This window comes from Furipterus horrens, unplaced genomic scaffold, assembly GCF_987537825.1.
Source record: "Furipterus horrens unplaced genomic scaffold, mFurHor1.1.pri manual_scaffold_4, whole genome shotgun sequence".
Lineage (NCBI taxonomy): Eukaryota > Metazoa > Chordata > Mammalia > Chiroptera > Furipteridae > Furipterus > Furipterus horrens.
This window is the reverse complement of record NW_028327174.1, coordinates 79134225-79159999: the sequence shown is the minus strand read 5'-3', so window position 1 is coordinate 79159999 and position 25775 is coordinate 79134225. Positions and strand designations below refer to the sequence as shown.

At 35.2% G+C, this 25775-nt stretch overlaps 1 protein-coding gene across 3 annotated transcripts in view; it reads right to left on the bottom strand.

Annotated features, from left to right (window-relative positions):
* Positions 1 to 25775, bottom strand: part of METTL25 (methyltransferase like 25) — a 92625-nt gene that overhangs the window by 55600 nt on the left and 11250 nt on the right. For 2 of the 3 annotated variants that reach the window (XM_090273672.1, XM_090273673.1), the window contains exons 2-5: positions 13542 to 13706; positions 12947 to 13053; positions 3523 to 4122; positions 1238 to 1385 (exon numbers count right to left, since the gene is read on the bottom strand). In XM_090273672.1, coding sequence (XP_090129798.1) covers positions 1238 to 1385; positions 3523 to 4122; positions 12947 to 13053; positions 13542 to 13706 — 1020 coding nt within the window. The remainder of the gene's footprint in view (positions 1 to 1237; positions 1386 to 3522; positions 4123 to 12946; positions 13054 to 13541; positions 13707 to 25775) is intronic. The other variant, XM_090273674.1, reaches the window with a different exon arrangement.

The window sequence follows — 25775 nt, the reverse complement described above, 5'->3', positions numbered from 1 at the left end:
TTCTTTTAGAAAAGATGCACAGAAAGATTGTAATATAGTGTAACTATTTGGGTATATACTTTAGTATAATATAATTTTTTTCTATTTTTAGGTTCACTATTTTCTCCTAATTTTTATCTTGAAGATTTTTGTACTCTGAATAGTTATAAATAATAATGGCATGAAAAACATACATTCCCCATCTAAATTAAACTACTGTTAACTTTTTGCCAATTTCCTCTCTTCCTCTCACTCTGTATATCTCTATATATTCAAAATTTTTCTTTTGTATATCTTTCCTAAGAGATACTTTTACAGCTCTGACATGAAAAAAATCAAATTCGATGAACTATTTTTTATAAAAACCTTTGCCAGTCCTAATGATGACCTATTTTCACCCAAATTTCAGTAGAATTATATAACCATAACTTTTACCTCTTATATACACAACTAATTATAAAAATATAAATTTCATATTCATCCAGATTTTAAAAATGAGAATAGAACAAACAATACCATTCATATGCACAATTTCCTGGCTTAAACATCCTTAGCGAGGGACAATGAATGTTGATAAAGACTTCATTAAACGAATAGAAAGAAGAACTGCTGATATTAAATAGACTAAATAACCATCTAATCTGAACCAGCAGTTCTGAAACCTTATCTTATTAAGAGATATAACATATAAAAAGAGCTGCTCTGGATGAAGGTATATGGGGTGCTTTAAATCCTCTACATACTTTGTTCTTCAGGCACCACCTGAGTCCAGGGAGCACAGTTTGAATACCATTATTTTAATGTGATTGCAATATTTTGCAGCTTTTCAAAATCACAGTATGTTGACTCCTCAAAATACAGTAGAAACTTTTGAGAAATATTAATATTCCTTACAAAATGGAAAAAATGTTGAAAATGAGAGCAAACCTTCATAACAAAATAAGTTTTACTATTCTAGTAAATGTATATCATACAAGTATTATTAAACAGAAGTTCTCTAGAAGATAAACCACATAAAATTTTCAAATATTTGCAGTTCTCAGCATTCACTAAGATCATTTACGGACCAAAGAAACTATAATAAAATGCATAAGGTGACAGTACATCAAATTTCAACTAATATAATATTAAAATAGTAAGTATCAAATATTTTAAATGTTAATTCAAAATGACAGTAATATCAGCAACAAAAGATGGAGATAGAAAGCAGCCATTAAGCTGAAGTAAATGGAATTATGAGATATAAAGAACTTTGTACCTTTATGAGGGTTTTCAAATTCTTCAGATAAGAGGTGGTAGCAACAACCCACACTGCAAACTCCCTTGATTTCAGAATCGGAAGTAAATATTCGTAGAGTATTTGGAGCAAGATCACCACAAGTATGTAGACCTACCATCAAGCAATCCTTTAAAAATGAGAAGAAATAAAAATATTGGCAATTAAAAGGAGGACTAAAAAGACAATTGAGGTAAAGGTTTTAAATGTTCATTAGAATATGGGAAGCATTTAAAAACAACCCAATTCTACCTAGAAAATATTTTTTATTTTCATAACAAATAAGTATTCCCTCGATGGACAAAATGACTGTGATCATTTATCACAACCGACATACTTCTGAGTTGATTTTTCTACTGTTTTTGGTTACTTACCTATTTGAATTTTCTCTTTCTGTTTTACAACTAATATTTGCTTATCAACTACCCAAAGTAAAGCCTGGACTAATCAAATGTAGCATGCATTACTATGACAAACTTACGTCTTGAGACACATTTATACCTCACTAGTCAATTTTAAAAATTCACTTCCTTACAAATTTCCCATCAAAACTTATTAAAAAAAACTGTTATAAAAACAAATAAGTGGTGCCAAATTAACATTTCTACTTCAAGACCAAAAAAGTTTACTTAGTTCATTCTTGCACCAAATATTGCAATTTTTAATTCATATAAAAATTTTGTTCTAAATGTTATAACATCTATTTTATGTAAACATTTTCCTACAAATTGTTTCAAAGCCTAATTTTAATGTATACACATACTGAATGGGTACAGCTGCACGTCCTCGCGGAATCTTGACCAATATACCAACTTTGTTTTAATTCTTCAGTGCCTTAATTTCCTCATCTGTAAAATGAGGATAATAATGGTACAAGCACTTTGCATTGACAGTTCACCATGAAGTTAAAATGTAGACTTACTGCATGACCTACAAATCCCAGTCCAGGTGAATTATCCAAGAAAAATGAAAACATGTCCACACACACACATACACAGTTCAGAAGTATCTGAACAGATACTTCTCCCAAGACATACAAATGGCCAACAGATATATGAAAAGATGCTCTACTTCACTAGTCATTAGGTAAATGCAAATCAAAACTACCATGAGACACCACCTCACACCTGTTAGAAGGGCTATAATCAACAACACAAGTAATGACACGTGTTGGAGAGGTTGTGGAGAAAAAGGAACCCTCACTCACTGCTGGTGGGAATGTAAAACTAAGACAGCCATTATGAAAAACAGTAAAAAGGTTCCTCAAAAATTAAGAATAGAGTATATGACCCAGTAGCTTCTCTTCTGGACATCTACCCCAAAAAACTTGAAAACATTTATTTGCAAAGATATCTGCACCTCTGTGTTCACTGTACCATTATTCATGGAGGCCAAGACATGGAAACAACTAAGGTGTCCTTCAATAGATGATTGGATAAAGAAGATGTGATACACACACACACACACACACACACAATGGAATACTACTCAGACATAAGAAAAGATGAAATACTGCCAGCAGTGACAACATGGATGGATCTTGAGAGTATCATGCCAAGCAAAATAAGTAAGATAGAAAAAGTCAAGAACCATATGGTTTTACTTATATGTGGAATATAAAACAACATTTAATGAGTAGAATTTGTAATAACAAATTCAAAGGCTACCTTTTTTTAAAGACAATGAGTTAGGTCGAATGATTTCTAGGAGCTCTTCTACAATATTGTTTTAACATAAAACACTGCCTTTGTTTCCGACATATTCCCTTTCAATTACATGATTTGATATACTTGTAGTTTAGAACAAAGTTGAAATTCTTTAAGAATATTCAGAAGATACACTTGCTCCAAAAATTGCATATCTGGTTACCAAGGCTAACATTAAATATAACATTGCCTTTGATATCTCTTCACTTCAAATATAAATGAAAATGTATTACTTTTTTTGGATTGGAATTTTAACAATCCCTAAATTGCATAATGAAAATTTAGCTTACTAGCTTTTGTGCTAGTACTTCTATTTGATTTAGGAAGTTTGAAATGAGTGGAAGGCACGCTATTTTGGCAAACTGTAATTGTCAGATTTTGTAGTCCTATCAGATTTTGATAGCAGTGAGAATCATAAGTTTACACAGTTTTATTTTCTTAGTCCTTTAGATTAATGTAACCAAATAAGATACGTAAGTTAGGTAAGCTACTAGTAACATTTAATTCCATGTCTTAGAGCAGTTTAACAAATCAAATCAAGGAATTCAAAAGTGAAGTCACCTCCAGATCTTTAATAATATCATGTAGTTCTGAATCAGCAGTGATAAAAGATGTTAAAGGTGAATATATACAGGTTTCATTTGACTTTGATGTTGTTTTTCTTCTCTCTTTATTTGCTTCAGACATTTTTCTCTTGGGTTTTTGGGATGAAGAAGTAGGCTCAATGGCATTAATAGGCAAAAGGTCTATAAGAGAAAAGGCATTTTCAAAACACAAATTTTCTTCTTGATGTGAATAAACATGTAGGTTTTCCATTTGCTTTCTGATATTAGAAATTACAGAGCTTGAAAAATCTGGCAGAAAATCTGATGTAGACATCATTTCTTGATTTGCAGAACTGTTACTACATACTCCCTCAATATCAGCTTTATTTTTTATTTCATCTTGTATTTTCTTTTCTTTTGCCATTTTTAATGCCAGTTCATTGACAGCTAATTTTGACCGAGTATGGTAGACTCTCCAATGTTTCTTCAGCTTTCTGTTTCTCTCCTGAGCTCCATGAGTATTGGTATTTGAAGAATCAATTCCGTAAACTTTTAAGCCATACTTCAAGGATAAATAGGAGCTTAGGTAGCCTTTTCCAGAACCCAGGTCAATTATCTAAAAAACAACAGAATAAATTAAAGGATTTTAGTCAATAATAAAAAGCATTCTTGATATATTTTTTAAAAAACAAATTGTTGTATAGTTTATACAACTATGTTTTTTTATTTTAATTTTTTGAGTCTATAAAAATTGAACAACTCTAATAATTTTTAACTTTTTAAAAGAGGTTCCAGACAGTGAATAAGTCAAGAAAAAAAATGTGAAAATCACAAATACTGGAAATAAAACTCTCTTTCTTCATAGATAACATGATTGTGTCTCAGAAAATCCTGAGAAATATACCAAAAAAGCTAATATGAGTGAATTTAGCAATGTCTCAGAATGTAGGTTCATTAGAAATTAATAATGAGCCTTCAGAACATATATAATACAGTGGCAAAGAACAATTAGAAAATAAAATTTAAAACCAACTGAACTAAAATAGCATAAGAATAGAATATCTAGGAATATACGTAATAAAGATAGTGTAAGACCCCTATACACTGAAAACAATAAAACATTGAATAGAAAAATTTAAAAGATCTAAATAAAGATATACAATATTCACAAAACATCAAAGTCAATTTTAAGATAGCAATTCTCCCAAACTGACATGTAGATTCAATGCAGCCCTAATCCAAATTGCAGCAGGGTTTTTAAAAGAAATTGACAAGCAGGTATTATAATTTACATGGAAAGGTAAAGTTCCTAGAATAATCAAAACACTTTTGAAAAAGAATAAGTTTGAAAGATTTACACAATTTGGAATCAGTATAAAACTACAGTGATCAAAACAGTGTTGTGGTATATAAAAATAGACATATGAATCAATGAAAAAAAGAGTTCAGAGGTAGACCCACACTTTTATAGACAACTGATTTCTGAAAAAACTGCTAAGGTTACTCAATAAAGAAGACAATCTTTTCAACAAATGATGTGGGTATAACTGGATGTCTGTATGGAAAAATGAACTTTGCTTGTCACATGCCAAATACAAAATTAATTAAAAGAGAACTATAGATCTAAGTGTAATAATAAAAGCTATTAACTACTGAAAGGAAACATAAGAAAATCTTTGTAACATTGGGAGAGGCAAAGATTTTTTATGGAGGATGTAAAGCATGAACTACAAAAGAAATAATTTAAAAAATACTTATTTAAAAATTAAAACTTTAGCTATTCAAAATATATAGTTAAAAAGGAAAAGAACTACTAACTATTGTATTTGCAAATCATTTATCTGACATATGGTTTATGTCCAGAATATATAAAAAACTAATAAGGCAAGCCACCAATTAAAAATGGGCAAATTATTTGAACACGCACTTCACAAAATGCCATATAAATGGAGAATATTAAAAGACGCCCAACATTTTTTTTTTTAAATTAAACTAACAGGTGCTTTTTCTTTAATAGTTTTTCTTAAAAAGTCCAGTTTTTGTTCTCAAAGGTCATGGCTTCTTTGTCCAGCCTCCTCCCCTTCCAGCTCTTACAACTCTTCAGATTTGGGGTAACGTTATCAATCCAATTTATTAATTATGTCTACAGTGAAGTGGAGGGAGAGAAGCCACATCCTCCCACTGCAGACCCTGTGATCATCCTGACAGCCTCTGCCCTCTCTGGTCCCCTTGGCTCTGCTTTGGTTTCCCTACTGAGAGGGGGGGATCTTCTGCTGTCCTGTGTGCCCTGAAACTAACACCCAAGAGGAGGCTGGAAATTCTCAAGAGTTTCTCAGCTCCCCGCAAGGCACATCCAGGGACAGAGAGGCCATAAGGATCAGGACAAGCAGGGTAAGGTGCAGCAGGGGTAGGACAGACCAAAGTCCTTTACCGCTGAGGAAGGAACCACACTGTAGAAGGAAAATAAATACACAGCCCAGGGCAGTAGTCCAGGCCCCCGAGGGGGACACTGACTGTAGGAGTAGCAGGCAAGGGGGAGCCCCGGCACACTGGCTCCAGGCCCCTGGAAATGCAAACTAAAATCATAATGAGATAGGTACAAATGTAAAATGGTACAGGAACTTTGGAAAACATTGGCAGTTTACCATAAAGTTAAAACATACACTTACTATGCAATCTACAAATCCCACTCTGGGCTAAATATCCAAGAGAAATAAAAACATGTCCACAGAAAGTCTTGTAAGTGAATAGTCATAGCAACCAAATAATGGTAACGACTCAAATGGCCATGAACTGGTAAGTGGAAAAACAAATTGTGGTATAATCATATTACGGCATACTACCCAGCAAGAAAGAGGAAGAAAGAGTAAATACAACAACATTAACGGCGCTCACAAGGAAAGAAATCAAACACAAATCATCTATTCGATGTTCTATAACAGTCAAACTATAAGCAAATAAGCAGTTTCTTGAGACTGGAGAAGAAAATAACTTGCAAAAGGGCATGAGGAAACTTTTTATCATGGCAGAAATATTTTTTATTATGGTGGTGGTTACACAACGGCATACAATTGCCAAATTTATCAAACTGAACACCTAGAATAGGGGAATATCTCAACAAAACTAAAAACGATTAAGAGAAAAAATTACCACAATTATTATTTTATTAGCATGCCTCTTCATAATAGATGATTACAGAAATCCTAGCATAAGATGATATCATCTAATATTATTATATATATCTTTAATTTCTAAAAATCAATTAAACACTGTCATGAGTATGAGCCACTCAAGGAAACATTCCTATATTTGAAGTAATGCATATCATTAATTAAATCCTCAAAACTTTCAGGGGTCTAGTGATTTGAGTAGTTCATAGGTAAGACTCCAATAAATAATGTCCCCTAAATAAATAACTAGCTTAAAAATAATTCCCTACACTTCCTTTTTATGTTAATATCTGGGCTAGGTATTGTGGGAAACACAGAAACATAATATATCTTGATTTTAAGGAAGTACAATCTAATTGAAGTTACATATCAATCCTGATGAATAAAAGGGCTATACAGTAGAAATCTTATTAATCAATTCCCTCATAACTAAATCTCCAAAGAAAGCAAAACTTTCCTTTGCTTCTACAAAACACACTCACTAATGTCAATGACAAACAATGCTAGCAACTTCTGGGTTTACGTAAACGTCAGCACGCTTATTTCCACCAATTTAGATGTTTTTTTATCAAGAGGTAATACTTTGTTTCCAGATATGTTTATGACAATTCCACTTGTAAATCAGGAAAATTCTGGTGACAAGTAACAGAACATCAAGTTTTGAACAATGAAGAAAATTCATTTCACTTGGGAGGTCTGTCAGTAGAATGGTTGAACCGTTCAGAGTTTTGACAACATACCACCTTAGAATATGCACCCCTATAATCACTGCAGCGTTATTTGCAATAGCCAAGCTATGAAAGCAACCCAAGTGCCTATCAATAGATGAATGAATAAAAACAATATGGTACAGATATACAATAGAATATTACTTGGCCATAAAAAAGAATGAAATCTTACCATTTGTGACAGACCTAGAGGGTATTTTTTTTTTTTTAGAAATATTTATTCAAAAACAGGTAACAGAATAGTAAAGAAATACATCCCGTGGTACTTAAAGAAATCACTACAAAACATATCAATTCCTTAAGGTGCAATTAAAATATTCGAAATGGCACATATCTCTGTTATTTCAAGCCAGTATAACAGATTTTACATTTTTTAAAACCTAGCTTACTTAAGTCTTTAATAAGTCCAAAGTTTTTTCTCTTTGCTTTTATTTGCTTTAGCCCATATCTAAATTTTTAGTTTTGCAAGTTAGGGATCCCCCATGGACTTGTATGATCGATTTACTATATTGTAGCCTTAATATACTTACTTTATTTGTCCAAGTTTTACTTTTCCCAGATGTAAACTGAAATAACGCCACTAACCTTGCAAAAGATGCTGCATATAATGTACATCAGGTACTCAGCATGCAACAAATATTCTATAATTAATATTTTACAAACCTAACCAACTACTCATTTGTTCCCGATAAATCCCTGTCCTATTTATTTCCAGACAGTGTTCTAGCTTGTCAAAATCTTTTAGAATTCTAATTTCCTTACCTGTAATTAGCGGCGCCGGGGATTGGGTGATATCATATGGTATTTTGCTTTCTTTGCCTGGCTTATTTCACTAAGCATAATTCTCTCTAGTTCCATCCATGTTGTCGCAAATGGCAGGAGTTACTTCTTTCTTTCTGCTACATAGAACTCCATTGTGTAGATGTACCACAGTTTTTTGATACACTCATCTACAGATGGGCACTTAGGCTGTTTCCAGCACTTAGCTATTGTAAACAGGGCTGCTATGAACATAGGGGTGCATAGGTTTTTTTGAATTAGCGTTTTAGGATTTTTCGGGTATAATCCTAGCAGTGGAATCACTGGTTCAAATGGCAGTTCCATTTTTAGTTTTTTGAGGTAATTCCATACTGTTCTCCATAGTGGCTGCACCAGTCTGCATTCCCACCAACAGTGCAGTAGGGTTCCCGTTTCTCCACATCCTCGCCAGCATTTGTTGTTTGTTGATTTGTTGATGATGGCCATTCTGACTGGTGTAAAGTGGTATCTCATTGTGGTTTTTATTTGCATCTCTCTGATGGCTAGTGATGTTGAGCATTTTTTCATGTGCCTATGGACCTTCTGTATGTCCTCTTCCAAGAAGTGTTTGTTCAGGTCCTTTGCCCATTTTTTAATTGGGTTGTTTGTTTTCTTGATGTTGAGTTGTATAAGCTCTTTATATATTTTGGAGATCAGTACCCTGTCTGTGATATCATTGGCAAATATGTTTTCCCATATGGTTGGTTTCCTTTTCATCTTGCTGATGTTTTCTTTTGATGAGCAGAAACTTTTTAGTTTGATGTAGTCCCATTTGTTTATTTTTTCCTTTATTTCTCTTGCCTTAGGAGATGTATCCGTGAAGATATTGTTACGTGTGATATCTGAAATTTTCCTGCCTATGTTTTCCTCTAGGACTTCTATGGTATCACAGCTTACATTTAAGTCTTTAATCCATCTTGAGTTTATTCTCGTGTGTGGTGTAAGTTGGTGGTCTAGTTTCATTTTTTTGCACGTCCCTGTCCAGTTCTCCCAGCACCATTTGTTAAAGAGGCTCTTCTCACTCCATTTTATGTTCCTTCCTCCTTTATCAAAGATTAGTTGACCATAGAGGCCTGGGTTTATTTCTGGGCTTTCAGTTCTGTTCCACTGATCTATATGTCTGTTCTTATGCCAGTACCAGACTGTTTTGATCACAGTGGCTTTGTAGTATTGTTTGACATCTGGTATCATGATTCCTCCTGCTGTGTTCTTCTGTTTCAAGATTGCTTTTGCTATTCGGGGTCTTTTTTGGTTCCATATGAATTTTTGGAGAATTTGTTCTAGATCAGTGAAATATGTCATTGGTATTTTAATAGGGATTGCATTGAATTTGTAAATTGCTTTGGGTAGTATGGCCATTTTGATGATGTTGATTCTTCCCATCCAAGAACATGGTATTTGCCTCCATTTCTTTGTATCTTCCTTAATTTCTTTCTTCAATGTTGCATAATTTTCAGTGTACAGGTCTTTTATCTCTTTGGTTAAGTTTATTCCTAGGTACTTTATTTTTCTTGTTGCTATAGTAAGTGGTATTTTCTTTTTTGCTTCTGTCTCTGATATTTTATTGTTGGTGTACAGAAATGCCTTAGATTTCTGTATATTTATTTTGTACCCTGCTATTTTGCCAAATTCACTTATTATATCAAGTAGTCTTTTAGTGGAGTTTATAGGGTTTTCTAGGTATACTATCATGTCGTCTGCAAATAGTGATAGTTTTACTTCTTCTTTCTCAATTTGGATGCCTTTTATTTCTTTGTCTTGTCTGATTGCTGTGGCTAGGACTTCCAACACTATGTTGATATACATAGTTGATATTCCAGATATACAATGGAATATTACTTGGCCATAAAAAAGAATGAAATCTTACCATTTGTGACAGAGCTAGAGGGTATTATACTAAGAGAAGTAAGTCAGAGAAAGACAAACACCATATTATTTCACTTATATGTGGAAGTTAAAGAGCAAAATAAACTATCTTATTTGTAATTCCTCTGGTTGCAAGATGGCTGGAGAAACTTTCAGAATCATGTCTTCATGATATAATATTTAAAAACCTTTTCGGTAATGAGCAGCATTTCCTAGAAAATTTTTCAGCCAACTTATATTTACATCTTATTGACTCAAGTTGACTTTTATCACTTTCCAAATTTGGTTTTTAGTGATACATGTAGTGCTGGCAATAGAATGGAAAACTATGCAATTAAAAGTTATATTAGCCATAAAACTTTTTGCTTTCAAACTATCTGTTCTGAATTGCAAAATTCTACTATCCTGACCTCCTACCCTTTCCTCACAATGGTCTTTTCCATCCTGGATCATCTTATAGGTTAGAACAATGCCTGGTGGTGTGACTTACCTTCCTAGTCTCCTCATTTTGTTTAGAACACTTTCTCATAGAAACACTGGTATAACAGTGGTTACATTTCTTAATAGTATGACATTATACTGCAGGTAGAAGAGTTTTATTTTGTTGACTGACCAGGAGATCTAATTACCATTCTAGGCTAATGACTTCCAAATTTATAACCCTAGTATGGAATTCTCCCATGAACTTTACACTCATAGATCCACCAGTCTACCTAACCTTTCCAAGTTAAATGTCTAATAAGTATCTCAAATTTAACATGTTCCAAACTAAGTTCTTGGTATTCTCTGTAAAACTTGTCCCTTCCAAAATCTTCTCCATCACAGATAATGATAACTCTAGGGTCACTAGTAAAGTCAAGTATTTCAGATTCTGGGTTTCCATCTATCATCATATAATCTGTATTTATTAAATCTGCACTTGTAAAAGTAGTACATAAATAATACATTTTCAACTGAACTATTGTGAGAATCGAATATTTCTATTAAGTGATTTAAGAGAAAGACCATGTATAGGTTTTTCTTTTAGGGGATTTCATTCACTAGGAACAACCTCCTTTGCTTTGAAAACACTCCCTTAAAGCAGGCCTAACACAATACATTAAGCATTTCAAAAATTTTTCTTTAGAAATAAAATAAATCTGCTCTATTAATTTAAAGTTACTTATTATTATGTGCTATTTCATATAAATAAGAGAATAAATATAGTCAAAATGTAAAGTTTTGAAGCACAATTAATACCCCTCATCTTAGTTTTTGTATTACAACAGAGCAGATTCTACAACAGAGACTTAAGTATGAGTCATTTATTTGGGAGGTAAAAGAATAGTAGGGAAGTAGAGAAGAGAAAAACAGAAAAGAAGGCAGCCCAATAAAAGGTGCATTATTAATTAAGATATACTACTTTAGGGCACCTTGGGTTTAATTGTGCTAGGAAACTCTGAGAGCTAAGTGTAGAAGACATACTTCAGACTCATCCACCAGAAATGTCATGGAGTTGATATATTTGTATATCAACTTGTATCAATCACTGACTCAAGGCTGCTCACAGAGAGGAATTAATTCTCAGAATTTGTATGCAGGCAGTGTCTTGTTTCAGGAGCCAGAGAAAACCCACTGGGAAAGAAATGAAGATATTGCCAGGTAGAAAGCAGGTTGGCACACCACGAAATGGTAAGGCCCAGGATTAGGTGGGTACGTATCCAATAGCATCTGCTATACCCATGAATCTACCAGCCTTCGTAAAAGCTAGAACATTAGTATTTTCACTGCATTAATTATGTATTCTGTCCACAATCCATTTCCCTGCTTCCCCTACCAGAGGTAATAACTATTCTCAAATTATTGTTTATGATTCCATTGTTTCTTTAATAGTTTTTCCTTAACTTTTTTTGCATTGAGAAAATATTATTATCTTGCTTTAGAGTCTTTTGAAAATTGCTTGTTTTTTCCCAATTCAGTTCTATGTTTCTAATATTGACATTGTGGTCCAGCTGAGGATCACCGCCATGGTGGGCCTGTTACTAATCCTAAAAGGTACTGCTTAGGTATAATACACTAGAGAAAAGGTTGAAAACTATTGCCTTAGCTCTTGCCTCTAGCCCCTACCCTCGAGATCTATATTGTCATGAGTGGCTCTGCACACCTAACCCACATTGTGATAATTTTCTAATCATCCTCAAACTCTCCTTAAGTCTGGAAGAACCCATAGAAAAGATTCTAACACCTAATAAAAACTGAAGGAGGGAAAATCTCCCATTACCCCCATAGATGTTCTCATAGGGATAAGAAAAATAACTTACTATTTTTATAAGCCAGGGGAAAAAAATAACTTACTATTTTTATAGGCCCAGGCAATCTTTGATTTTATTTTAACATCTGTTTTCAGACATCACTACCTTACACAGAGCTATTTTTCACAACAGGAATGCATTATAATTCTGACAGTATAAAAAATCCAACTTCTAAAACAGTTTTTTTGTGTTACTATAATGAGGTAGGTGCCCCATATTACAGCTTGAGCCAGATCTTAAGAACACCTAATGCCAAGCAATTCTACAGAATGTCATCATCATAAATGCTGCCTCTAGTTGGACTTACAACATATCAAAGGTAATTATTCCTAACTTCTATCCATTCTGAAAAGAGTGAAATTTGTGGCAAAATATTAATAGTGATATATTATTTTTAGTATAATTTGTTATAATTAAAGTCTATTTGGGAAATGAGAGTACATTTTTAAAGGCCTTAACATATCTCATGTCAGCTATTATTTAATGACATTTTAAAGGCTAAATAATGATAGTAGAAAAGGGAATTTGAAAGATACAAAAATATGACAATAATTTTAACACCTGAAAATAAAGAAAAATATTCTTACCTGCTTTATTCCATAGTAATCAGCAATACTGCAGATCAACTCTGACATTGCCTGAACTTCATGAGATTTTTTCAAATTCATAAACTCATCTGGCTTCACATTTTCACCTGAGTAAACATAAAACAAAATTAAAATACTGCTATTAAAGAAACAAAAGTTAATAAAAATCATCAGTTGGTATGCATGTTTTCTGTAACCACATATGAAAATAATATATTCTATTGTGATGTCTGTTTAATAGATCTCTATTAGTTTAGCTGCTATGAATCAAATTTGAAGTAATAAAATAAATAAGACTCATAGTACATTTTAAAAATGTTCCCTGATACATAAAACAATTAACTACCAAGAAGAAGACGGCTAACTGAACTACAATGTTAAAAAAAAAAAAAAAAAAATACTGTGGAGAGCCATCATGAAGTTGCTCTGTTTAATATGGTGCATGAGAAAACCCATTTGGCGCAGGCCAATCTATCTGGGCTCATGATATAAGGTCTAACACTAAATTAAAAACACGTTGGAAAGATATACATATATGAACAATATACTGCTTCTAAATGCCTAAAAAAACATACACATGCACAAACACACCTACCAGTTTTCTGTTTTTTATTTCCTTGAAGGGCTATAAGCAACTGTTCAAAAGGAGTACATATTCCCAAGTTTTGTATAGAATAATATTTCGCAGCCAGAGCAAAGGCTTCCACACTAACCAGCTTCTGGGAAGTTTCACAAAATATTTTGGGAAAATTGGTAATACCTAAAAAAAAAATCAGGAAATGTTAGCAATAATTAAATAATAATAACTTTGTGAAATTGAAAATGAAAAACACTGGATCTTTACAACAAATTACAAAATTTTCATTTTAGTATGAATTTTGGCACTATCTCTAATGGTTCAGTTATATTTGTTATTTAAACTGTTACCTATTTGTAGCACTCAATTTTTTCCTAAGACACTAAACAATTAGTATGTTTCAACTCCAAATTAAAATTTGGCCTTTCTTTTCCTCACGAGACAAAAAAAGAAAAAAAGGAAGTTTAAAGTCCTGCTAAACTGTAATGTGGTCATGAAATGTATGAATGGTTCTGGCTGACCTACAAATATGAACTTAAAGCAGGTCAGGCCCTGCAACACCATTATTCCCTGTCCACACTGCATGTGGAACAATGCCAATATACCCAGTGGTATAAGTGTTTCTGTAAAACAGTTCCTATATTATTTGAACCATGTAGAACTGTGTGTGTGTGTGTGTGTGTGTGTGTGTTTTCAGTGCACTGAACCCAATATGAACTCTAAAACTAACCTGATGATGATCAGGTGAAAACATTTCATTTTCTTCCCATGGTCAGCTTTAAACCAGACATTCTATATGGTTATTGCTAGTTTCCAAATGCTCTCTCATTTAGAAGGGTCTGATGAACTGCTGTAGTGTCTACAACATCCAGTGCCTATTCTGTGTGATGATAATACTGCCTGTTGAACTCAGGTGTGGCCACATCACAGCAGGACGAGATATGTCATTTTCAGACAGAAGTTTTAAGAGTATCAAAGATTCACTACATGTCCTTTTCCTAGGACTGTAATAGTTGAAGCATGTGTCAAATTGGAACCTACTTCAGCCCAAGTCCGTGAGTAACTACAACAAAGACATTGCTGCTATCAAAGTACAATGGACATGCAGCGTATATGAAAAGTAAACTTAATTGTTTTTTTTTAAAGTATATTTTATTGATTATATTGTTACAATAGTTCCAATTTTTTCCCCTTTGCTCCCCTCCACCCAGCACCCCCCTTCCCCAACAATACCCTCCCCAAGTCCATGCCCATGGGTCGTACATACAAGCTCTCCTGCCTCATCCTTTCATATATTCTTCTTTAAAAAAAAAAAAAATTAATTAATTAGTTAAATATTTTAACAATAAAAAATAACAACCCCTCCCTCTCAGACTTAAGACCCTTTATAGTCTTATAAAGGACAATGGACGAAGGTCTCGAGCTCCTCTAGCTGCTTCAAGCTGGACATGGTCGTCGTCCTACCTACCCTTGGGTCCAGAAATCCCTAATAAGAGTGGGGGTGTGGAGGGGAGGGTGGCCTTCCCACAAGGGGAAGGATCGTGCAGACTCCAGGTTGGTTGGCTGTCTCTGGACAACGGTATGCTTGGTTTAACAGGCTGGCATCCTTGTTGTATTCTGGGGGAAACAGGGTTAAAGGACATCTTTCAATTCGTAACCACTAGATGACAAAAGACAGGTATTAATTTTTCAATGTCCCACATTAGGGAAAAGAAGGGCTTCTTTGGAGGAAGGTATGCCAGGTACATCTCACCTGTCCAAAACCCTTTTGCCCATTATACTTAGTTTGGACCGAGGGATATATTTTAGGTTTCCCCCCTCTCAGGCCTCTGGGCTCTTTCTGTCCAAGCCATTAGGATAGAAAAGAGAAACCAGTTAAAGTGAAGCCCACAAACCACCCCGTTCTTCACCAACCCAGCCACTTAGTTCAGCCAAACCATTGAGTCTCAGGAGGCAGCAATGCAGACAGGATTAAGTGAGGCCTATACGTACAGACAATCACTCAGGTAATGAGATCGTAGGCTTATGCCCTTTGAAAACAGAAAACACATGTTAATTTATGTAACATAACACACATACAAGTCTCTAAATCTGTAGGACTGTCTTATCGGAAAGACATCCAGTTGCAAGGCATTTGACATTCTTCTCACCTGTAAATTAAACATCTTTGATAATGCCACAGACATAGTTTAACTTTCAAATGAAAACAAATTTAAATGAAAAGAAACTTTAAAGACGGTTAGCTGCACTACTTTATAGTCTACCACTGGGCATTGTGATCTTCCTTGAATCGTGATTTTTCTCCCTAAGATTACCCTCCTTGTCATTAAAGGGACTGCATTAAGTTCATTTTTAATTTATCCTGTTCATTTGCATAAACACAACAAGAGCAGCAAATGATCACTTATGATCTTTAGTTCTGCTTTGCTGGAACTTACGCAAGGAACATTTAGGGTGACCTTCAGTCTGCCATTCAGGGCATAGAAGTTGAGCCACATACCTGGCATTCAGCCTTGCCTGTAAACACCTGTCTTTTCCAGGTCCTCCTGGTTTTCCATTGTGCCTTAAGGTCACTTCTAGCCATCTTTCAGGAAAACAACCTTCGTTCCTTCCCTGGAAAGATTGCTATGGACCGCTCATCCATCCAAGGTACCAGGCCTTTTATCTCGTGGACTTTTATTACCTTTGAAAGTCAGTCCCAGTTGCTCAGGGCTTTTTGGTAACAACCAAAGCCCAAGCACGTCTCCTTTAGGCATGACATTCCAGTCAAAGTCTTAGTCAAAAAATCGTTATTAACAACTGGTCTTATTAGTTTTATGCAAAGAAACTTAGGTCATTACTTACTTCTTTAGAATGCCAAACTCCGGAGGGATCAGATAGGGAGAAAATATATACAGTGTGAAGGAAAATCCTTGTCCTTCTAATATTCACTGAACTTGCATTTCTATTCTTTATATTTTTATTTTTTCCCACTAAAAATTTTTCTGCTTGTTTGTTTTTCCATTACAGTTGTCTCACTTTTTTCCCCCTCTTGCTTCCCTGCACCCTGCCCCCCACTTCTTCCACATTCAGTCTCCACCCAGTTGTCCATGTCCATGGGTCATTTATACATGTTCTTTGACTAGACCCTTCCCCTTCTTACCACTTCTCTCCCTCCCATCTCCCCCTTTGTTACTGTTAGTATATTCCTTGTTTACATACCTCTGGTTCAATTTTGCTCATTTGTTAGTGTTGTTCATTAGTTTCCTTTAACAGGTGATAGCATAAGGTAATTTTCTTTTGTTGCCTGGCTTATTTCGCTAAGCATAATTCTCTCTAGTTCCAATCATGTTGTCGCAAATGGTAGAAGTTCCTTCTTTCTTTCAGTACTTATTCATTGTCATTTTCCCCCTTTGTACTCGTGTTCCTCTCTGTCTCTCTCTGTTTCTTCATCTTCTTAAAGCAGACCCTTTAGCATCTCTTGCAATACTGGTTTGGTGGAGATGTATTCTTTTAGCCTTCTTTTGTCTTGGAAACTCCTTATTTCACCTTCCATTTTGAATGAGAGCCTTGCTGGGTAGAGTATTCTTGGTTGTAGGCCTTTGTTTTTCATTACTTGGAATATATTTTGCCATTCCCTTCTGGCTTGTAGTGTTTCTGCTGAGAAATCTGATGATAGCCTTATTGGAGCTCCCTTGTATGTTATTAGTTGTTTCTCTCTTGCTGCTTTTAGGATTCTCTCTTTGTCTTTGAAGGCTGCCATTTTAATTATGATGTGTCTTGAAGTGGGCCTGTTGGGGTTCATCTTCATTGGGACCCTCTGTGCTTCCTGAACTTGCTTGATTCTTTCTCTCTTCATGTTAGGGAAGTTTTCTGTCATTAGTTTTTCAAAGAGGTTTTCTATTCCTTGCTCTTCTTCTTCTCCTTCTGGAATTCCTATGATACGGATATTATTACGTTTCATGTTGTCCTGCAGCTGTCTTAGAGCCTCTTCAGTCTTGTTCAGTCTTTTTTCGTTTCGTTGCACTGTCTGTGAGTTTTTGTCTACATTGTCCTCCAGCTCGCTGATCCGATCTTCTGCTTCCTCTAGCCTGTTTTTAATTCCTTCTACTGTGTTCTTCAATTCAGAGATCGTATTCTTCATTTCCTCCTGGCTCTTATTGATAGCTTCCATGTCCTTTTTGATGCTGGTATAATTCTCAGTAAGTTCCTTATAGTTCTTCTGGAGTTCACTGTAGTTTTTCTGGAGTTCTTTGTAGTTTCCCCTGAGCTCATTGAGCTTCTCCATAATCCATGCTTCCAATTCCATATCTGATAGTTTGCTCCCCTCTATTTCAGTTAGCACTCTTTCTGGGGACTCTACCTTTCCTTTCGATGGGGGGTTGTTTCTCTGTCTCCCCATTTTTGTGACTCCCATTGTTTGTTGGTGCTTCTTAGAATGATCTGCACTTCCTGGATCTAAACTTAATTGTTTTTAGTCACTGAGATTTTAGGTTTATTACTGCAGCATAATCTTGCATATTATAATTAATACACATAAGCACACTGATAATTCACTTTTTATTTATTCAATTTCATTTTCCTATGGCCATTTTTAATACATTTTAATTTCTTAACAAAGGTGAAAAAAGGCATTGAAATTGTCTACAGTGGTTCAAAGATACTCTCTGAATACAGTAGGCCAATGAAGTCTATTTACTGAAAACTATTTTAAAATAATTTTAAAAAGCCACACATATAGGAGTTAAACGAAGTATTTAAAATTTTTACTTTACAAAGGCATGTGCAATCCAGGGAACAACTTTGGTCCTAGAAGAAAATCACACTACATGCTATGAAGTGTATTCTATAACTGATCTTCCATAGTTACTTATAAAATTATAAAAACCCACTTAAACACAAAGAACGATGCTTTTGAGCAAAAATTAAAAGCAAGGAAACTGATGAAGGCTTGCAGAATTCTAAATAAAAACCGCATATTTAAGATAGTATCTTTTTAAAGCTAATATCTATATCTACTAATTGTGGTGGTAATATTTACTAATTTAATTAATAAGAATAAAATTGGCAGAGGTATATAACTTCCATTTCTGAATCAACTAAGTGGAAATTTAAACTGCGAAATTACTAGTGATTTATTTAAGACATATTTTGTATATGATACAAAGTTCTTTGGAAATTTTACAAACCAAATTTACTAATGTAGCCAAAAGTAATAAAATCCACATCAAAATATTTAGGCATGATACAGAGGGGAAACTCAGTCAACTATTAAGTGAGACTCTGAGGCTTAAGGGCAGTCTCAACATCCCCAAGTTCCAGGGCAGCAATTCTTAGAGTGTGATAGAATAAGAGTATTAAATCTCAAAGTGCAGAGGGACTGTTATAGTAGTTAGTTATTGGACAATGTTGCCAACAGAAAGAAATGTGATGTTTCTGTTGGGAAAGAAAAGGTTGAAATTGATTTAACTATCTTACTCAAAATAATTGAAAAATTTCCAATTCAAGCTTAATTAAACATTATTAATTTGCTTTTAATTATATACCTCCCAGTAATTTCAGAATTCTGGAGCTCTAAATTACAAAGATATTATCTATTTAATAGTGCTTCCTTTTATAAAAAGGATAGTTCTTATTCAATACAATGGTTTATGTCACTTAGAGCTACACCAGTTTATTCAGAAAATCTAGAACTTGTGAAAAAAAATATTTTTCTATTGTGGAAGTATATATAGCTTCTGTATTTTCTTTGTTTTTAAGTAATCCAGCCTTATCTATACTTCCATCTCTGAAACAGTATGTGAGCAAAGCTATGTGGAATGGTCACTGGAATAGTCATCATAGTGCTTCCCTGGGTACTTGTATAATGAGTTTGGGTTTGGCAACTAGCAAAACAGAATCCACGGTGCTAATGAACTTATATTAATTAATTTTTAATTAGTTAGATGTTTTTACACAGGGAAAGCTTTGCTTTTAAATTCGCTGCCCATTGCACCTGCATATTTTGTGGCTTGATTATTTTGCCAACATCTCCCTCTACTGGAAGTACCTGTTCTGCTTTATCACATGCTTTGTCTTTCTTTACGTTTAGTTGTTGTACACCCCGTATCACTAATCCACAGAGGTTTCTTGTAAGATAGGTTAATTGGGCATGAGGAAGTGTGGGAAGCAAACAGCCAGGGGAGGATTTATTTTCTGTAATATGAAATCAGGAAATCTGTAAGTATTTTTTTAAACAGCAGAGATCAATGTACGAGGAAAGATATAAAGGTTATATATACATGTAGGATTAAAAAAATATCAAGGTAAAGAAATGAATGATAATGTTTCAAAACTAAAAATAAAATAGAATGAATATTATATTTGTTTAAATTTCAAAACTAATTGTGTATTATTTTACTTGAATGTTACCTAGAACTTTAAAGAAGTCAGGAGTACTATTAGGATTCACTAAAACTCATCACTATTATTGCTTTATTTCTAACATTTATTGCACATATATCATGTGCCAGGCACCATGCTAAACAGCTTACATTAAATGGGATAGTCTTATAAGCTAGTTACACATTTATAGAGGAAGAAATTGAGACCTAGGCTGCAATTCACACAGGTTTGCACAGTAAGTGGCAAAGTGTGAACCAAGGCAGTTTGACCTTGCTCTTAATTCCCACATTCGACTAACATGCCACAGCAGTAAGTTCAGTGGACAAAAAATGAAATCAGGCAAGACAGAACTTAAAAATGCTAGGCAGATCTGACTGTCAGAATCAGGCCTGGCAAGAACTGCCTCTGGCAGAGATCAATACATGCAATATCTTAAGCTAGTTCATATTCACTTTGTTTATCTTCTTAATTCTTTCACTTTCTTTACTCCTCTCAACACCTCCCTCTCTACCAGAAGCTATTTTAGGGTTTCAAGAAATTTTTAAAAAGTAATTTCAATATTTAAGACAACTGATATGTCTCTGAAAAGAAAATAAAAGTTTTTATGTTAAGGTTTTGTTGTGCTATCTACTTCTAGAAACAAAACAATGGTACTGTTTTATGCCCAGATGAAAAGCAACAATACCTTGCATATAGCAGGCACTCAGGTAGTAGAAAATGAACAGATGAATGAAAAACAATTCCTCAGTTCAATTACTGTTGTAGCATTACCAGCTACACAGGGAGAAACATTCTAAGACTCTGGGGTGGCAGTGATCACTGAGGCCACTAGAAGGACTTCACTAGCACTGCTGAGCCTATTAGAGCAGCATAAAACCTCATCTCAGCCCTAATGTATATTATAAGTGCAAGGTGAAGAAAAGAGTGACTTAGACTATTTTAGAATGTGATGCAATATAAAATGCAATTATGTATTCATTTTCAGGTTTAACTGTGTTACAGGGGTTAGGGTGAAGGTCACTATTGCTGTTACACACAGCTTAGTGCAGTCCCATGCCCAGAATTTCAAGAAGAAATCATAGTGCCCTCTTAATAACAATCTTCACAAGGACATAAAAATGTTCTGTATTCATTTCTACATAAATGTCCTACAGATATCTGCAATTCAAAAAGTTCAAAACTGAATGTTCTCATGCTCACCAAACCTTTCCTTTCTATTTCCTATCTTGTTTAAGAGCATCATCCCTCCCCCCAGGGGCTGAAGTGAAAAGCATTTACATTAGAGTAAATGCTTTTTTGTGCCTTCAATCCACATATCCAGCCACCCATCAATCCTAATGTAAAAATGTCTTTCATATGGGAACCCTTGACACTATCACTGCTGTGGTTCCAACTCTATTCTCTCACCAGTGCCACAGAAATGGCTTCAGGTGTTTTTCCCTTGGGATAAAACTCCTGGAGCACAGGGTTCCAAGATGGCTAAAGAGTATCTGGAAGCTTCCCGCCTTGCTCTCAGACCCCGACCAGACTTGATGCTAAATTGCAGAGTATTTGCCTTGAAAACCCAGTTGAAGTGTAGCTCATCTGGAAATTTATGAACAGGAGCAGAGAAGAAGACGAAAGAGACAAGGACAGGGTGAGCTCTACAGGCAGGTGTGGTGTCTGGGGAGCTGGGGCAATTCTGCGGCAGTGGGGCTCCTCCTTTGGGAGCATGGGGTCCACGACGCAGAGCAACAAGAGATGGGAAGGGGAACTTAGGTAGAACGGGCAATGGGAAGCAGTGGGGCTTTGATCCACCTGGGAGACTCCGAGTGTACCATCACAGGGAAGGAGGAAGCCCATTGTTGGAACACTAGCTTGGGAGGTTTGCCAGATCTACGACTGCAGGAGGGGCAAGGTGGGAGTTCTGGGCTGGAGGAGGGTCCTATTCCATACACCCAGCAGTGAATTTGAAGGGCCCTCTGTTCTCTGAAAGGACTCTGGGCAGAGAGCCCTTTGGAGTCTGGCTGGTGGGGCTTGAGGAAGAGGACGGCTCTCGCTCCCAGTGCATGGGCATCCCCTATCTGTGGAGATGCTAGGTATGCCCCCAAGCAAAGGGATTCGGCAGTGTGGGTGGCCCAGAGCTGGAAATTTCTGCTCAGTTGGACTGGCATTGGGGAGTGGGGCATATGGCCTGTTCTGAGACCAGGTGGAGCTGGGAGTTTTGGTTCTGCCGTTCTGTCATTTACGGAGTGGAGAAATTTCTTTTCTTTCTTCTTCGTGTTTTTCCCCCCTCCATCGCGCTTGGGAGGGCTGCGGCATGGGTGCCAATGAGACACAGGCAGTGCGTACTGGGTTTTTCCAACTGCGCCTCCCAGGCAGGATTCTATTCAGGAGTCAGAGAAGCAGGGGCTGGCATCTGTGGCTGCAATACAGGGAAGTGGAGCGAAGCTCCCCAGCAAGGAAGAAGAGGAATGGGCCACCTCCACCCCCTACAGAGTGATGGCACCATCTCCAGGTCTGTTTGAATCGCCCCTGCTAGGTCCCGGTTACCCCTCGCTGCGTCCATTTCTGTGGGTCAGGAACTCAGAGCAGGCACGTTTAAAGGGCAAGACCGGAGGCACACCCAAACTCTGGGCTCTGGAAGCGCCTGCCTCTGGTCTACTTGGGAACTCCAATCTGAAAAATTTGCGAGAACCTGGCAGGGATATCATCTGACTCTGGTTTGCAACTGAGAACATCTTGGGAAGCACTAGACCAGGCACAACAAACTCCTGCGGGAAAGCATACATTTTTCTTTTTTAATCTTTATTTTTGCTTTTCTACTTCACGTTTTGTTCTTTTTTCTCTATTTTTGCTTTCATTTTATTCTCTTTCCCATTCTCACTCTATCACTCTATTTTTATTCCCATTTCTCCTTTCCTACTTTTTAATTTAGTTCATTTTTATTTTTCTCTATATTATTTTTTACTATAATTATTTTTCTTTCTTTTCCATTTTTTCCTTTCATATCCTTATTTTTCATTATACTTTTTATTTTTTGTTTTTGTTTTGTGATTTTTTGGTGTGCCTTTTCTGATGCTTTTTGTTGTTGTTTTTGTTGGTAGTGTTTGTTTTTTTCTTTTTTTGGTTGAGTTGTGCTCGGTGCTGTTTTGTTTGCCTTGTTTTGTTTGGTCAGCACCAGTACAACAATTTGCAGGACATGGTCCGTGTTGAGCCTCACATTCAACCAGCCCAAGGTCGAGCTAACCCATGAATGGGACAACAACAATCAAGAACCAATTACCACAGAAGGGCCCACATAACTCACAGAAGGGTCATTCCTAGAGCACCCAGCTCAGGAGATCGAGCAGATTGCACCACTGGGCTCCACAGGACAACTACTACACAAGGCCACTCCATCAAGTCTGGGAGTCATAGCAATTCCATATAATATATAGAAACTAATGGAGACAGCCAAAATAGGGAAACAAAGAAATAGGCCCCATATGAAAGAATAGGAGGCATCTCCAGAAAAAAGCCATATTAAATGGAGATAAAAAAAATTATCAGCTAAGAGTTCAAAGTAATGGTTATAAGGATGCGCAACAGAATGAAAAAGGACACAGAAACCATGAAAAGTAATCAAACATCTATCTATCCATAATAACCTTAAATGTAAATGGATTAAATGCTCCAATCAAAGACATATGGTAGAAGAACAGATAAGGAAACATGACCCTTATACATGTCATCCACAAGAAACCCACCTCAGGACAGAAGATTTACACAGGCTTAAAGTGAATGGATGGAAAAAAATATTTCATGCAAATGAAAATGAAAAAAAATAAAAACCTATGGCAGCAATACTTATATCTGACAAAATAGACTTCAAAACAAAGACCTTAAAAAGAGACAAGAAGGTCACTACATAATACTAAAGGGATCAATCCAACAAGAGAATATAACCCTTGTAAACATATGCACCTAAATATGTAAAGAAAATCTAGGTGGACTTTAAGGAAGAGATCTATAGCAACAGTCATAGTAGGGGATTTTAACACTCCAGTGTCATCAATGGCTAGATTTTCCAGAATCCCCCCAAAAAATCAACAAGGAAACTGCGACCTTAAATGACATACTAGATTGTATGGATTTAATTGATATTTACAGAACGTTTCATCGCAAAGCAGCAGAATATACATTCTCCTCAAGTGTATATGGGACATTCTCAAACATAAATCACATGTTAGGACACAAACTAAGTCTTAACAAATTCAAGATTGAAATCATATCAGTCATTTTCTTGCATGACAAGCACATATAACTAGAAATCAACCTCATTTAAAAAAACTCAAAAACATTCAAATATATGGAGGCTAAATAGCATGTTATTAAAACATAAATGAGTTATCAATGAGATCAAAAAAGAAATAAAAAATTACCCAGAAACAAATAAAAATGAACACACAACAACCTGAAGTCTATGGGACACAGCAAAAGCAGTGCTGAGAGGGAAGTTTATAGCAATTTAGGCCTACCTCAAGAAGCAAGAAAAATCTCAAGTATACAATCTAACTCTACTCCTAAAAGAGCTAGAAAAACAACAACCACTAAAGCCCAGAGAAAGTAGAATAAAGGACATAATCAAGATCAGAGCAGTAATAAATGACGTTGACTAAAAGAAAAATTCAGAAGATCAATGAAACCAGGAGCTAGTTCCTTGCAAAGATAAACACGATTGATGAACTTTTAACCAAAGTCATCAAGAAAAAAAAAAGGACCCAAATAAATAAAATCTAAAATAAAAGAGAAGTAACAGCTGATATCAAAGAAATATAAAGGATTGTAAAAAATACTATGAACAACTATATGCCAAAAAAGTGGACAATGTGGGCAAAATGGATCAATTTCTAGAAACATACAATCTTCACAAACTTAATCAACAAGAATGAGAAAACCTGAATTAATTGATAACTGCTAATGAAACTGAAGCAGTAATCAAAACACTCCCGGCAAACAAAAGCCCTGGACTGGATGGCTACATAGTTGATTTTGCCAATCATTTAAAGAACTAACACCTATCCTTCTCACACTATTCCAAAAAATTTGAGGGGGAAAAACTTCTAAGTTCTTTTTATGAGGCTAGTATTATCCTAATTCAAAAACCATATAAAGACACAATGAAGAATCAAAATTATAGGCCAATATCTCTGATGAACATACATGCTGAAATCACCAACAAAATATTAGCAAATCAGATCTAGAATACATAAAAAAATATAAAATAAAAAATCATACACCGCAATCAAGTGGCACTGATGTAACACTGGTACAATATTCACAAATCAATAAATGTGACACATCACATAAAAAGTGAAAGATTAAAACAAACAATCATATCAACAGATGCAGAAAAAGCATTCAATAAAATCCAGGACCCATTTATGACAAAACCTCTCAGCAAAGTGGGAATGCTGGGATCATACCTCAACATTACAAAGGCCATATATGAAAACCCTACAGCTAACAATATTCTCAAGGGGCAAAACAAAGCATTTCCTCAAGATTGGGAAAAAGATAGGGATGTTCGCTTTCGCCATTCTTATTCAACATTTTATTGGAAAGCCTAGCCACAGCAATCAGACAAGAAAAAGAAATAAAAAGCATCCAAATTGGAAAGGAGAAAGTAAAGCTGTCATTATTCACAGATGACATGATATTGTACATAGAAAACCCTAAATACTCCACCAAAAAACTACTAGACCTAATAGGTGAATTCAGCAAAGTAGCAGGATACAAAATCAATACTCAGACATTAATGGCATTTTTATACACCAATAATAAACTATCAGAAAGAAAAGCTAAGAAAAAAAGTCCATTTGCTACTTCAACAACAACAACAACAAAAACAACAACAAAAACAACAAC